The 14,497-nt window shown below is 66.2% G+C and overlaps 8 protein-coding genes across 8 annotated transcripts; 6 read left to right on the top strand and 2 right to left on the bottom strand.

Annotated features, from left to right (window-relative positions):
* Positions 1 to 94: 94 nt before the first annotated feature.
* Positions 95 to 2,164, top strand: MICPUN_63792 (auxin efflux carrier family; the record flags this gene model as incomplete). Its single annotated transcript, XM_002505785.1, has 1 exon — positions 95 to 2,164. One exon carries the CDS (start codon positions 95 to 97, stop codon positions 2,105 to 2,107), a length of 2,013 nt encoding a protein of 670 aa, XP_002505831.1. The 3' UTR covers positions 2,108 to 2,164.
* Positions 2,165 to 2,471: 307 nt separating this feature from the next.
* On the bottom strand, positions 2,472 to 4,124 carry MICPUN_87964 (predicted protein; the record flags this gene model as incomplete). The annotated part of the gene is made up of 3 exons (XM_002505551.1): positions 2,472 to 3,379; positions 3,740 to 3,814; positions 4,034 to 4,124. 3 exons carry the CDS (start codon positions 4,122 to 4,124, stop codon positions 2,472 to 2,474), a joined length of 1,074 nt encoding a protein of 357 aa, XP_002505597.1.
* Positions 4,125 to 4,709: 585 nt separating this feature from the next.
* MICPUN_63790 (predicted protein) lies at positions 4,710 to 4,949 on the top strand (the record flags this gene model as incomplete). Its single annotated transcript, XM_002505784.1, has 1 exon — positions 4,710 to 4,949. One exon carries the CDS (start codon positions 4,710 to 4,712, stop codon positions 4,947 to 4,949), a length of 240 nt encoding a protein of 79 aa, XP_002505830.1.
* Positions 4,950 to 5,364: 415 nt separating this feature from the next.
* MICPUN_63789 (predicted protein) lies at positions 5,365 to 7,008 on the top strand (the record flags this gene model as incomplete). The annotated part of the gene is made up of 1 exon (XM_002505783.1): positions 5,365 to 7,008. One exon carries the CDS (start codon positions 5,365 to 5,367, stop codon positions 7,006 to 7,008), a length of 1,644 nt encoding a protein of 547 aa, XP_002505829.1.
* A 283-nt stretch (positions 7,009 to 7,291) lies between these two features.
* MICPUN_63788 (predicted protein) lies at positions 7,292 to 8,344 on the top strand (the record flags this gene model as incomplete). Its single annotated transcript, XM_002505782.1, has 1 exon — positions 7,292 to 8,344. The coding sequence occupies one exon, from the start codon at positions 7,292 to 7,294 to the stop codon at positions 8,342 to 8,344; it is 1,053 nt and encodes a 350-aa protein (XP_002505828.1).
* A 203-nt stretch (positions 8,345 to 8,547) lies between these two features.
* On the top strand, positions 8,548 to 10,183 carry MICPUN_63787 (predicted protein; the record flags this gene model as incomplete). The annotated part of the gene is made up of 1 exon (XM_002505781.1): positions 8,548 to 10,183. The coding sequence occupies one exon, from the start codon at positions 8,548 to 8,550 to the stop codon at positions 9,673 to 9,675; it is 1,128 nt and encodes a 375-aa protein (XP_002505827.1). The 3' UTR covers positions 9,676 to 10,183.
* A 2,615-nt stretch (positions 10,184 to 12,798) lies between these two features.
* MICPUN_87816 (predicted protein) lies at positions 12,799 to 13,830 on the top strand (the record flags this gene model as incomplete). The annotated part of the gene is made up of 1 exon (XM_002505780.1): positions 12,799 to 13,830. The coding sequence occupies one exon, from the start codon at positions 12,799 to 12,801 to the stop codon at positions 13,828 to 13,830; it is 1,032 nt and encodes a 343-aa protein (XP_002505826.1).
* A 195-nt stretch (positions 13,831 to 14,025) lies between these two features.
* On the bottom strand, positions 14,026 to 14,406 carry MICPUN_63784 (predicted protein; the record flags this gene model as incomplete). The annotated part of the gene is made up of 1 exon (XM_002505550.1): positions 14,026 to 14,406. One exon carries the CDS (start codon positions 14,404 to 14,406, stop codon positions 14,026 to 14,028), a length of 381 nt encoding a protein of 126 aa, XP_002505596.1.
* Positions 14,407 to 14,497: the final 91 nt, after the last annotated feature.

Here is a 14,497-nt window from a genome sequence, read left to right as displayed (position 1 = left end):
TCACAACTCGTCACGAAAACGGCTTTCGCCCACCGCCGGCGGAGGATAGAGCACACCCCGGTCGGCACGAGGGGTTCACCGGGCGCGGAGGGTGATGAGCGCGATCAACGCCGCCGCCGCTGCCGGCGCCGCGTGCACGGCGCCCCGCGCGAGATCAGTATCGCGTCGAACGCGCGCGGCCCTTCCATCGAACGCCCGCGTCCAGCGCGGTGCGTTCGTGACGCTGCGCGCGAACGCATCGGATGCACCCGCGCGGTCCGCTCGCCGCGGCGAGCTCCAGCGCGCGAACGCCGCGTTCCAGGGCGGGTACGCGGACTCCGACGACGACTACGATCCCCCGGGTAGCACCAGGGACGTCATCGACCGCGACGCCGCGATGTCCGACGACGACGACGACGACGTCGACAGGCGACCCGCCGCGCCCGGGTCGCTCCAGCGCATGAGGCGCGAGGCGACGCCGTGGTACCGACGCATCGGCTCCAACGCGTGGTGCGCCATCGCGCTCGCGGTCGCCGTGCTCGTCTGGAACCTGCCCCAGGCGCTCGTTGGCGGCGGGTTCTTCCACGCGCTCGCGTCGTACGTCCCCGCGCTCGCGCCCATCGCGCACGCGATCGGCAAGTTTGCGCACCTCGGCGTGGGATTCAACCCGCGCGTCGCGATTGCGTGCACCACCGCCACGTTCAAGATCGTCGCGCTCTGCGTCATCATCGGACGCCTGATGCGGTCCAACACGTTACCCCGGGAGACCCCGGTGGTGCTCAGCAAGCTGGCGTTCAACGTCCTGCTGCCGGCGTACATGTGCACGAGAGTCGCGGCGACGTTAAACTCCACCCCGCTCACGCTGTCCCTCGCCGCGCTGCCCGTCTCAGCCGTGCTGTTCGTCGTCCTGGGCGGGGCGTGCGGGGCGGCGATGACGTGGGCGCTGTCCGTGGTCCCGGGGGTGGTGTCGCGGACGTGGTATCCCGCGTTGCTGGCCGGGAACGTCGGCGAGCAGATCGCGAGGAGTGCGGGTTTACCGCCCGACGCCGCCGTCTCCTTCAACCCCGCGCCGGGTATCCCCGCCGCTGTTCTCAAGCCCTATAAGGGCGGGGATACCGACGGGCGTACGGTGCGCGGGGCGGTGAGGGAGGACCCGATGAACCGCGTCGCGGTGGCGGCGAGCGCCTTCGGTAACACGTTCACGCTGCCGCTGGTGTTTTTGGTCGAGGTGCTGGGCGCGAGCTACGGGGACAGGATTGCGGGGTACATTGCGCTGTACCTGATCGGCTGGTCACCCGCGCTGTGGACGTTCGGGTACCTCCTGCTCACCGGCGGCGGGGAGAAGATGGCGGACGGGGTCGAGGGCGGCGGGCGGGCGACGGGCGGTGGCGCCACGTGGAAGGCCGCATTCGCCACGTGTCGCAAGATCGTTCGCGAGCTGATCAACCCCCCGCTCGTGGGCATATGCCTCGGCGTCCTCATCGGCGTCACCCCGCTGAGGCACGCGCTCATCGGAGGCACCGCCAGCTCGATCGCGCCGGCGCAGCTCCCGGCGGAGCTCGCGTTCATCGCCGCGGTGGCCAAAGCTCTGTTCGAGCTCGGTGTTTTGATCGGCGGCGCGGCGTTACCGGGCCAGACGCTCGTGCTCGCGTCGTCCTTCGTGAAGGTCCCGAGCCCGGAGGAGGCGGCGGAGGAGGAACGGAGACGGGGTACGCGGCTGGCGTTGTGCGACTCCGCGACGCACCCGCAGACCACGCCGCTAGGGTTGAGGGCGCGGCGGCTGATGGAGAGCGCGGCGTCGCTCTTCAAGATGGGCGAGAGCGACCTGCGGGCGCTGTTCATCGCGAGCGTGACTCGGTTCGCGGTGCTGCCCGCGATTGGCGTGGTGGGATTCATCGCGCTGAGACTGGTGAACTCGCCGTGGTACCCGAGCGATCCGATCGTGGCGCTCGTGGTGCTCACGATGATCTGCATGCCGTCCGCGCAGAACCTGGTGCTCCTGACGAACTTGAGGGAGGAGACGAGGCCGCTCGCGCCGAGGCTGGCGGGACTGCTGCTTCGGATGTACGTGCTGGCCATCCCGTTTGTCACCGTCTGGCTCACCGTGTTCACCGCCGCGATGGCGTAGGGGGTGTCCTGTTTATTTATCAATCGGGGGTTTATCAATAGACCGTGTACTATTCGCGTCGAGAGGGCGTGGTCTTACACGCGCGCGCGCACGTCGTTCGTTCTGAAAGGTTTTGAACATCCTCTTGGATGTATTGACAAAGTTCATGTCGGGTGCAACGCTATAAAAACAAGATTTCACCTCGGAACGGTTCCATGTTCACACGTCGTCAGCTCTATCAGCAGGGCGCGCCTATCGGTTTAAAAAAATGGTCGTTTCGTCGATGTCGAAAGTCCACGCTTGATGGCTCACGGTCGCCGCCGTCGCCACCCATCTCAATCACCCCCTCTCTGCCCTACGTTTCTCCAGGGCGTCTCAAAGGCGCTTAGATGCGGAGGCTGGGGTTCTCGACGCGAGCGATGTCCGCCTCGACCATCTCCTTGATGAGCTGGTCGAGGGAGGTGGTGCGGGGATCCCAGCCGAGGCGGGTCTTGGCCTTGGCGGGGGAGCCGATGAGGAGGTCCACCTCGGCGGGGCGGAAGTAGCGCTCGTGCACGCGGACGAGGGTGCGTCCGGTGGCAATCTCGATGCCCACCTCGTTGACACCCTCACCCTCGAAGCGAACCTCCATGCCGGCAACCTTGAACGCCTCGTTGACGAAGTGCCTCACGGTGTTGGTCTCGCCGGTCGCGACGACAAAGTCCTCGGGCTTGTCCTGCTGGAGCATCCTCCACATGCACTCGACGTAGTCGCGCGCGTGGCCCCAGTCGCGCTTGGCGTCCATGTTGCCGAGGTAGAGGCACTCCTGCTTGCCAGCCTTGATGTTCGCCACCGCCAGGGTGATCTTGCGCGTCACGAACGTCTCACCGCGGCGGGGGGACTCGTGGTTGAAGAGGATGCCGTTGCAGGCGTACATGTCGTACGACTCGCGGTAGTTGACCACGGCCCAGTACGCCATCATCTTGGCGACGGCGTAAGGGGAGCGGGGGTAGAAAGGGGTGTCCTCATCCTGGGGGATGGCCTGAACCTTGCCGTAGAGCTCGGAGGTGGACGCCTGGTAGAAGCGGCAGGTCTTGGTCTGGCCGGACAGGCGGATGGCCTCGAGGAGGTTCAGGGTGCCGACGCCGTCAACCTCGGCGGTGTACATCGGCATCTGGAACGAAACCTGCACGTGCGACTGCGCGGCGAGGTTGTACACCTCGGTGGGGCGAACGTCGCGGATGATGGCGACGAGGGCGTGGAGGTCGGTGAGGTCACCGTAGTGGAGGTAGAAGTTCTGGTTGTTGGGGTAGCCTGAAAGAGGACGGACGGGAAGGCGCGACGGAAGGTTCAGCATAAACAACGACGTCATCATCGATCGATATCCACAAACCGACGGGAGGGAAAAAAGCATCTTGCGGAGTTTGTTCGGGACGATCGCCGTGACGGGGGTGACGCGGGATCGATCGCGCGCGCGATCGCGCGCGGCCGACCCCTCGGGATCGTGATTAGACGGAATACGAGGGGAAAACGGGCGGGGCTCGGCGGGAACCGCGCCGTCGGGCTGGCGCGGACCGGGGGCGTCGGGCGAGAAATCCAGATCGGGGGCGATTTGGGGCCGCGGGCACACGCGGGTCGGGCGGGAGGAGGGGCGATCGGTAACACCACACGCACCTTCTTCCATGATGTGCTCGAGGCGGGGGTGGTTGTAGGAAGAGGAGCGGCGCTTGATGCCGTGAACGACGTAGCCTGAGATGTTGTCAATCGGGATGACGAGTCAGTTCTGTGGACACGCGCGCGCGACGCGCGTGACGCGCGTCGCGGAGGTGGCGACCATGGTGGCAGGATGGCGCAAACATTTCCAGACGAAAGTCAGCCCCACCCCCGCGCGCGCGATCGCGCGCCGCGGGGGCGGTTCGCGCGGGAAAAGCGGGCGACGAGGACGGGAGATCGGGGGGAACGACTTACCCTTGGAGAGGAGGAGCTCGACGAGGTAGGAGCCGTCCTGACCGGTGGTACCGGTGATGAAGGCGACCTTGCGCTCGCCGTCGCCAGCCATGGCGTTCATCTCGCCGGACTTGTACTCGGCGGGCTTGCCGAAGACCTCGACGGTCGTGCTGACGGGGACGGACATTGTATTGGGTGTGTTTAAGGTTAAGCTGTGCAACGACGACGCGACGACGCTTCGAGCGGTGCGCGCGTGTGTTTTGGTACGGTGTGCCGTGACTGTGGCGCGCGAAGAGCCCGCGGAGATCGGGAAACCGGAGAAAACGAAAGGCTCTCCTGAAACGTCGACACTGAAAAGTCACTGAAACCCGCGTGTGGAGCGACGGGGCGGGACCCGCGTGTGGAGGTGTTATATTTGGAAATTTGGGTTCCATCAACGGGCGCCAGTCTGCAAAAAAAGCCAAAAAAGAAATCCCGAAAATCGACCCCGCCCCTGGAATAGTACACCGTAGTTCGAACCAGGGATGGTCGGCGAGGTGTTACGTTCACACGCGGGTGGTGGTCCAAAACGTCCGACCGCGAGGGCGGTCGGTTGAGAAAAAAAACGCGAGAAAAAAATGCGAAAGTCCTCGAGCCGCTCGGCTGGAGTCGAGCACATCGCTGCGGTCCGAGCCTCGACAACGACCCCTCCGCGACCATGACGTTGTGGACTTTCTGTCAGTCGATGCTGCTGACGTTCAACGCGTTCGCCATCCTGAACGAGCAGAGGTTCCTGGACAAGTACGGCCTGGGCCAGGGCGCGGTGAACTCGGGGTACGTGCCGTCGGGGAGCGCGCGCGGGCAGCTCATCGGGGTGGTGACAGCGACGCAGTACGCGAGGGTGCCGCTGGTGGTGCTGAACGTGCTGGTGATATTCGTCAAGATGGTGTTCGGATAGCGCGCGGGTTTTGCGAATGTAAACGAGAGTAGCTAGTGTCCAACACCGTCGTTCGCGTGCGACGGTGGCGCCGTCGCCGTCCCGGCGTTCCGCCCGCCCCGCCCCGCCCTCGGTCATTTTCAACGGGAGCGTATCCCGTATTTATTTGCCGTCAAACATTTCCAAGCCCACTGTGGCGGATACCTAATTCCCACATCGGTACCGAGCGGGAGGAGCGCTCTTTTGGGAGGTCCTTCACGCCTCGCATGGGCCCGAAGACACGCGCCAAGCGAAGGGGCGAGGTCAACCTCCTGGCCGCGAGGTGCGTCTCCCGCGCGCGACCCGCGACGATCCCCCCCGGGCCCAATCTCGACAGCGCGTCAATTTAATTAATTCTCCCCGGTTCCTTCCCCGACCCCTCCCCCGCGACGCGCCGATGCCCACGCCCGACCGACCCCTCACCCCCCGTCCGATCAGGCTGGCGAGAACCCTCGGCGAACCCGCGCCGAGCCCCAAGCGCCGCGGGCATCGCGACGCCTTCGACGGCGTCGACGACACGCGCGCGTCGTGGGACATGGCGACGGCATCCTTCGCAAACTCCGCCGCGCCCTCCCCGATCGCCCCGCTTGGAGGTCTTCGAAAGCCGCCGTCCACGAACGCGCCGCTGCAACCGGCGACGCCCGCGGGCAGCGCCTCGGGACGCGAGGGGGGTGACCGCGCGTGGGGACCCGCGTTGGCGGGATCCGCGAACCCCTCGCCGTCCGAGGCCAACCCGCATCCTTGGCCAATGCCCGACGCCAATCGCCAAAACCAAATCCAAAACCAAAACGGGAGGCGGCTCTCCGCGGAGAGCGCTCGGTCGGCGCGGACCCAGGACGACCCGCACGTGCTCTCGCAGCCGAACGACTTCGAGGCGTCGTCGCCGCTTCGCGAGGGTTCGAACGGCGACGACGGCGACGCGGGCGGGGAAAGCGATCCATCCGCCGCGGAGCTCCGCGAACGACTCCGCCGAGCCGAGGCTTCCATTCGTTCGATGCGCGTTAAGCTCGAGGACGTCGCGGAACGCGCGCGGATGGACGCGTTAACTCGCGAAAGCGCGGAGGCCACCGCGGCGGACCTCGAACGGACGCTCGCCAAGTTTGCGACGCAGAACGAGGAGATGCTGGCGGCGGTTAAGCGTCAGACGAACCGGGCGATTGACGCGGAACAAAAAGCGAAAATCGCCGAGCGCGCCGTCGGCGAGACGCGACTGTCCGACGCTCGAAGGCTGGAGGTGGCGATGAAGGCGGGGTACCTCGCGAGGTACTGGCGTTCCGCGTTCGCGCTCGGGGTGGCGCCGGGGGGAGGGGGCGGGTGCATGGCGAGGGAGGCGGCGACGTGGTCGGCGAGGGCGCCCGCGGGTGGCGTCGACGCGTTGGTCGGATTGATGCGGCGGGTCGCGAGGGAAGGGGGCGCGCACTCCGAGCACCAGAGCGTCACGCCCGTCGCCAAGGAGTTTTTCGCGGGGAGGGAGTACGGGGGTGCCGACGGGGGTGCCGACGGGGGTGCCGACGGGGGTGCCGACGGGTCCAGGCTGTGGCGACCGTCCACGCTGGCGGATGCGATTGACGTCGAGATTGGCCTAAGGGTGATGAGAGACGCGAGGGTGGAAGAGGCGGTGCTCGTGGCGCTCGCTGACAGGCGCCGCGCGCTCGCCGAGCGCACGTGCGGCGACGTCGGGTCTGTCTCCGTCTCGGGTACGTCGGGTCCCGGCGGCCGGTCCGGGGATTGGATCACGCTGAGCGAGGCTGAGGAGGCGGAGGTTGCGTACCGGCGCGCGTGGCTGGCGTTTCTGTGGTGGCGCGCGAGGGGGGCGAGGGTGGAACCGGGCGTGTGCGAGGGTCGGTGCGAGGAGTGGTTCAGGCGCGTCGCCGGGACGACGCCGACGTTCGACGCGGCGCGGGAGGCGCTGGAGGTGGAGGAGGGGCTGCGGGAGCTGAGGGAGCTCGGGGTGGAGGCGCAGCTGTGGAGGCGGTCGGGGCCGAGCCCGGCGGGGGAAAGGCGTTTATCGAGAGGGCCGGGGCTGGTTCCCGGCGGGTGACGATCTGTTCCTGGGAGTCGGGGGACGCGCGTTTCGCGATGAATCAAACGCGTTTCATCGATCGACGTTCACGATCGAATCGCGGAGTACCTTTCGATTTGAAACCGACGTTGAAACCGAAACCGACGTGGGAAAACCAAACCTGGAGGATCGCTTTTTCGCTGAATCCCCCGGCGGTGGCCACAACACACGCGACGCGCCGCCGCTCGTCTCTCCCCGAGCACGCGAGTCGAACCGCGCGCGTCGATCGTTCAAAACCGTCGGTAAGCCCGGGACGGATCGCATGGCGTCCCTCGCGCGCTGGTGCGCGAACCCGCGCGCTAACCCTACCTCCGCGCCGTCGTCCCGATGCCTCCGCCGCCGCGCCGATGCGGGGTCCGACCGCCGCGCCGTCCCGACGCGCGCGCTCTCCGATCCCCTCTCCGAGAGAGAGCGCGCCGAGTACGAGCTCCTGAAGCGCGCGTCGCGGCTCGGGGTCGACGAAGCCGACGCGCGCAGGGCCGCCGCCGCGAAGGTGGCGTCGATGAAACCCGACGAAGTTCGCGTCGCGCAGCAGAGGGAGGAATTCTGGGCGCACCAAGAGTCAGAGTATCGGCGATGGTTCGTGGATCACAGGGAGTACTCCGACGTCATGTCCGAGTTTAGGAGCGACATCGCGGTCACCGCGTCGCCCGCCACGTGCTACGCGCTGTGGAACGACCTCGACGCCCTCCAGTTCTTCGTCCGAGGCTTGGAAGCGACGAGGATGGCCGACGGCGTCAGCGCGGAGTGCTCGCTGACGTATGGCTACGGCGACGCCCCGCGCGCCGTCGAACGCTACAGATTCATGGCGCACGTCGCGGAGCGCACGACGGACGAGGTGGTGCACTGGCAGAGCACCGACGGGTTCCCGTGCGGCGTCGTCGCGGGGTTCTGGCCTCACGAGGATGACGCGAGCTTGACGCACGTTCGCGTCGAGGCGTACTGCCACCTGCCCTTCGACCTCGCGAAGGAACACGGCGCCATGAGCCTCGGGCTCGACATCGAGCGCAAGCTCTCGCACGCGATCGAGGCATTCGCGTTCCTGGCGGACGCCACGGAGCAGGGGATGGCGGAGGGAATCATCGACGGCGCGGATGGGTTCAAGGCGGATGAGCACGCGTTTGCGGTTGGGACGATCCCGGCGGGATTCGGTCTGACGGACGGACCGGCGGCGAGGGTCGGGGAGGACGGGCGCGTGTACGTGGACAGGCGGGCGATGGAGGCGGCGGCGGAGGACTTCGAGCACAGGACGGGGCGCAAGCCGCTTCCCGTGGAGCTGGTCAAGGCGCTTCAGAAGTCCGCCGCGGCAGAGTGAAGATTAATATTTCACGCGATCTCGACACCAAAAAGCTGACCGGAACTGACCCTCAAATTCCGGTCAGGCGTTGCCGGCTCATCGGAATTTCTGACCGGAATCCCGGTCGACCTCATCAGTCCACCTCAGCTTGATATTTCTGCGACCTTTTTGCGCCCCAAACGCCGCCGCTACACGTAAGCGCGCGCCCGCCCGCGGACACGATGTCGCTCTCCACCAGCGCGGTCCTCCGCGCGACCCCCCCGCGCGCCACCGCGACCCCCCGCGCGTCCCCCGCCGGAACCCGCGCGCCCGTTCGCGCCTCGCGCGTCGCGACCGCCGTCGCCGCCGCCGACGGTGGCGTCGCCGAGTCCACCGATGGCGCCTACAAGGCCGCCGCGACCGCCGCGCTGAACAACTGCGTCACCTCCTCCGACCTCAAGTACGGCCAGAAGTACGAGGGCAAGGTCCGCGATACCTACGTCGACGACGAGCTCATGATCGCCGTCACCACGGACCGCCAGTCCGCGTTCGATCGTCACCTGGCGTCCATCCCGTTCAAAGGCGCGGTGCTCAACAGGACCTCCGCGTGGTGGTTCAACCAGACGAAGGACATCGTCCCGAACGCGTGGATCTCCTCGCCCGATCCCAACGTCACCGTCATGAAGAAGTGCACGGTTTTTCCCATCGAGTTTGTCGTTCGAGGCTACCTCACCGGCAGCACCAGCACGTCGCTGTGGACGCACTACAGCAAGGGCGGCCGCGACTACTGCGGTAACCCGTTGGCGGACGGCATGGTCAAGAACCAGAAGCTGCCGAAGAACATCGTCACCCCGACGACCAAGGAGAAGGAACACGACCGTCCAATCTCCCTCGCAGACATCGTATCCGAGGGCTGGATGGAAAAAGACGACCTCGACTACTGCGTCGCCAAGACCTTGGAGGTTTTCGAATTCGCGCAGCGAGTCGCCGCCGAGCGAGGGCTCATCCTCGTGGACACCAAGTACGAGTTCGGACGCGACGCCGACGGCGTCATCCGCCTCATCGACGAGATCAACACCCCGGACTCGTCCAGGTACTGGCTCGCCGACTCGTACGCGGAGAGGCACGCGGCCGGTTTGGAGCCCGACATGATCGACAAGGAATTTTTGAGGCTGTGGTTTGCCGAGCGGTGCGACCCGTACAACGACGAGACGCTCCCGGCGGCGCCCGACGAGCTGGTGGTGGAGCTGTCGCAGAGGTACATCAAGCTGTACGAGATGATCACGGGCGAGACGTTCGAGGTGCCGCCGCTGGACGTGGACGTGAAGAGCAGGATCGACGAAAACGTGGGACGCGCGCTGGGCAAGTGAGCCACGATTTATAAACGAATCGATCGACTCGTCGGGAGCGCCGACGATGACCCTCAATCTTAGGAGGACACACACGCGACGCGTAATGTACACAGTAGCCGTCACGCGCCTAACTAAGCCCGTCGTTCGCGCCACGCGATCCTCGGCCACGCGCGAGTGAACCGGATCCTGTCGTCGTCGCGATCGCGAGAGAACCGTCGGACCCGATTCTTAGACGCGACGACCCGCTCCGTGTGCTCCCGCTTCGCGCGCTCCGCGTCCCGCACGATCGCCCTCGCCTCGTCCACGCTCACGTGCGACACCGCCAGTGGCCGCCCCGTCTCCTCCGGCCATCGCGCGCCGTCCAGCGCCTTGGCGCACGACCGCGCCGATTCCGTCGACGCGAAGACGACGATGGCGTGTGTCTTGACGGGCTGGTTCATCCACACCGCCTCGCCCCCGGCCGCCAGCCCCAGCCCCAGCCCCGCGCCGTCCTCCTCGCCGTCTATATCCTCGCCATCAGACGCGAAGGCTCCAAACTGACGGAGCAAAGCGCGGACCTGGTTGAACGTGAACGGCCTGACGAAGTTGTCGATGCGAAGCGCGCGTGTCGGCGATTTCGCTTGGGGCGATTTCGCCCCGTCGTCATCGTCATCCCCGTCTCGGTCTCGTTCGTCGTCGTTCGTCGTCCTCGGCCTCTTCGCGTCGGCGTCCGTCTCGGGCGCATCGGCGTCCTCCTCCTCCTCGCGCGGTCGCTTCGGCGGCGGTGTCGGTTCGTCGTCCGGCTCGTAGTCCGGCTCCTCCTCGGGTTCCTCGTCGGGAACCCCGCGCGTCGCCGGGTCGGCATCATCCCCGGCGACGGGCTCGGCGACGGGCTCGCGCGGCGTCGCGTCGGGCGCGGCGGGGGCGTCTTTGAGGAAATCGACGTCTTCTTCCGACGCGGGCGGGGGGTCCGTCGGGTCCGTCGGCGCGTCACCGGGCGGTGAGTCGTCGCCCCCGGCCCCGGCCCCGTCGTCCCCGCGCCCAGCCTCGGTCGATTCTTCCGCCTCGACGGCCGCGGCGAGCCTCTCGGCGAGCTCGGCTTTGAGTCCGTGCGTCGCCAGCCCCCTTCGCTTGAGCTCCTCCTTGAGCTCCGCGACTTTCATCCCCTTGATGTCCATGGCGACCCTCCCCGCCCTCCTGGTCTGGCGCGGCAATCCAATCCACGATGGTGAGTCGGATTGAGCGCTGTATGATGGGAGTCGAGCCCAGGTCTCCACGGCAAAACTCGGACAAAGTGTGAGCACCGTTTTATCAGACTGGTTACCTGTGCGACAAACCATAATTTAAAAAACGTGACTGCGAAGCCAGTTGGTAAAAAACGTCCAAAAACCACGTGCGATTTCGTGCCTTTTCGAACCGCCCGGAGTCTCGGAGCGCACTTGGCGCGGTACGAGCGGGGCACGCGCGCGCGGGGGACCCATGAGTTCGGTCAATGAGCTCAGCAGGAGAACATCGAGGCTCGCGGTACGTATTCCCATCCCTAATCGCCTCCGATACTCGTCACACGTCGATCCGCGCCGCTGTTCTATCGTTTGCGTCCCATCGCTGTCGGTTGCCGACACCGGAGAATCGAACATTTGCGTCGCCGCTGACCGCTGACCCGCTTCCCTTATCCCCCGTCAGGTGAGCGATGCCGATCCCAACGGGTCGGCGAGCCCCGCGAGCGAGTGTAGCACGCCGCGGTCGCTGTCACCGACCACGAGCCTGAGGACGAAGAAGAGCCGCAACACGCTCTACCGCTACTTCTTCGGCGCCGATGGGCGCGCGACGAGGAAGGACGTGCCCGGAGAGGAGTTTGATCCGGACTTTAGCGACATGCCGGGCACGCCCGAGATACGCGCCGCCGCCGCGCGACGCGTCGCCATCCGCCGAGCCCTGGGCGGCGTCACCATGCTCTCCACGCTGAGCGACGAGGAGCTCGAGGAGATGACCGACGCCGCGCGCGTCATGGACTTCACCCCGCCCAAAAACGCGCACGACGATCGCAAGATTATCCACGCGAGGGGCGACGTCGTGGACGGGTTCTACGTCGTCCTCTCCGGCGACGTGGGGGTGCGGTGGGCCGGCGACGGCGTCGGGGGATGGCCGGGGCCCCACGACGGCGGCGAGACCAACATCGTGCCGGTGGGCCAGTGCCTGTGCGTCCGCGAGTGCGTCTATAACCAACCGATTCGGCACGACGTGCTCGCCGTCGGGCGATGCTCGCTCGTTCGCGTGGACCGCGAGAGCTTCCGACGGTGCTTCGACGCGAACGAGTCCGGCGCGTCACCGGCGGACGTCGAGGAACGCAGGGACCACGCGCGATACGCCGCGGTCGCCCGGCTGTTGAGGGCGCTGCCGTACACGAGGGATCTCGGGGACGAGGAGGTTGAGGAGTGCGCCAGAATGTTTCGGTTCAAGACGTACGAGCGGGGGACGCCGCTGGTGAACGGTGGGAAGACGTCGAAGTGCCTCGTCACCCCGCTCTCCGGCCTGCTCGCCACCGAGCCCGTCTCTGGGGACGAAAAGTCGGCACCTGGGGACGAAAAGTCGGCACCCGGGGGCGACGGCCGATGGGATTTTGGCGACGTTTGGCGAAGCGTCGACGTCGCGGCTCGGCGCGACGTTCACACGGGTTGGTTCGGGTTATCGGCGCTCATCGTGGGCGAGACGGTTCGGGTGGAGCCGGTGGACGTGGTGGTCCAGCTGGATGCCGACGTGGCGGTTCTGGACGCCGCGGGTTGCGACGCGATGACGGATATGATTGAGCGCAAGGACATCCGCCGAGCGCTCCGCGGCGTGGATCTGCTCCGAACCCTGTCCGACACCGAGATCGAGGCGCTGACGCTGGAGGTGTCCCCCATCGTCGTCGAGGTGGGCGAGACGATCATCGCGGCCGGGGATTCGCTCGGAGGCGCGGACGACGCCTTTTACATCATTCACCGCGGCGAGTTCGAGGTGCGGGACCGGGAAAATCGCGAGATTATCCGTCTGCACCGCGGCGATCACTTCGGCGAGCGGAGTCTGCTGTCAAAGGCGGATTCTCGCGAGGCGGATTGCACGTGCTCGGCGACGGCGACGAGCTACCTGTTCTCGATCAAGCGCGCGGCGTTCGAGCGGCACATGGGCCCGCTGCGTGACCACCTCGACCGGCACGACGAGTGGCTGAAGGAGCTCGAGGCGGCGAAGGGGATCGACATCGGCGATTTGATGCTGCTGCCCACGCTGGGCGTGGGGACGTTCGGCAGGGTCCGGCTGGTGGAGCACAGGGAGACGGGCAAGGCTTTTGCGCTGAAGAGCATGTCCAAGTCGCGCATCGCCAAGTATCGGCAGCAGTCGCACGTCAGGGACGAGTGCCTGCTGATGCGCCAGATATCCCACCCGTTTTGCGCCAGGCTCATCAAGACGTACAGGGACGAGCTCAAGGTTCACATGCTCCTCGAGGCGACGCTCGGGGGCGAGCTCTTCCGCTACCTCGACACCCAACCCGGGGGTAAGTTTCCCGAGGACTGGTGCAGGTTCTACGCCGCGTGCGTGGTGCTCGCGCTGGAGCACATGCACTCGCAGGGCATCGTGTACCGCGACCTCAAGCCCGAGAACCTGTTGCTCGACAGGGACGGGTACATCAAGGTTGTGGACTACGGCTTCGCCAAGAAGGTTTCGAAGGAGAAGACGTACACGGTGTGCGGAACGCCCGATTACATCGCGCCGGAGATTATCAGTCGACGCGGGCACGATCGCGCGGTGGACCTGTGGGCGCTCGGCGTCCTCGTGTACGAGATGGTCACCGGTTTGCCCCCGTTTTCCGACGAGGACACCCCGGATAAGCAGATTTACGATAACATCAGCAACCTCCGGTATCAGTCCCCACGGGGCGCGACGGTGGCGTGCAACTCGCTCATAAAGGCGCTGCTGGTGAAGACGCCCGGTAAGCGGCTGGGGTGCGGGCGCGCGGGTCTGCTGGAGCTCAAGCGGCACGCGTGGTTCGGGGGACTGGACTGGAAGGCGCTGATTCGCAAGGAGATACCGGCGCCGGTCGTGCCGGTGCTGGAGCACGACAAGGACACGAGCAACTACGAGAAGTACGTGGAGAAGGACGACCCGGAGCCTGCGATGGCGCCGGGGACGTCGGACGAGTGGGCGGATGTCTTTTAACATATTGATGACTGCGTAATAATAAGTCGACGACCGTTGTTTCTACGCACGCATGGCTCCATCTCGTTTTGGGTGAAACGCACGTATATGCAGTGGCTCCAGGCAAACGGAGACATGTAGCGGCGTGTTGAGTTGGAGTAATGTATTCGACGACGTTGAGTTCCATCACAGTCCTCGTCTGCTCGCGCGCGAAAGTCAGTGGAAGTTGAAGTGCTTCTTCACGGCGACCTTCACGTCCCAGGTGCAGCTCATGCCCGCCGGGAACGTGACGATGTCTCCAGCCTTGAAGCTCACGGGCTCGCCGCCGTCCGGCGTGACCGTCACCTCACCGGCCAGAAGGTAGCACGTCTCGGCGCTGCCGTACGTCCACGGGAACTTGGACGCCTCGCACCCCCACGTGCCCCACGACTTACACTTGGCGATCTCCTCCTGGGAGGGATCGGTGACGACGACGATGCCCTGCGCGCTGGTGGTGGTCGCCGCTCGGACGACCACGCGGGACGCGCGGGAGCGAACGGGCGCGGACTTACGCGCGATACGCGCGGATGGGACGGCGACTCCGGCGAGCGCGGACATGACGACCTGGTGTGCGGTTCGAAGTGTGCCGGGCTCCCTCCCGGCTTTTCGTCCAGCTGGGCGCCGAGGTCATCGAAAACAGCGAAGCGAG

This window comes from Micromonas commoda, chromosome 13 (genome assembly GCF_000090985.2).
Source record: "Micromonas commoda chromosome 13, complete sequence".
In the NCBI taxonomy this organism is placed as follows: Eukaryota; Viridiplantae; Chlorophyta; class Mamiellophyceae; order Mamiellales; family Mamiellaceae; genus Micromonas; species Micromonas commoda.
The sequence above is the reverse complement of the archived record's forward strand: the minus strand, read 5'-3'. Positions and strand labels throughout refer to the sequence as shown.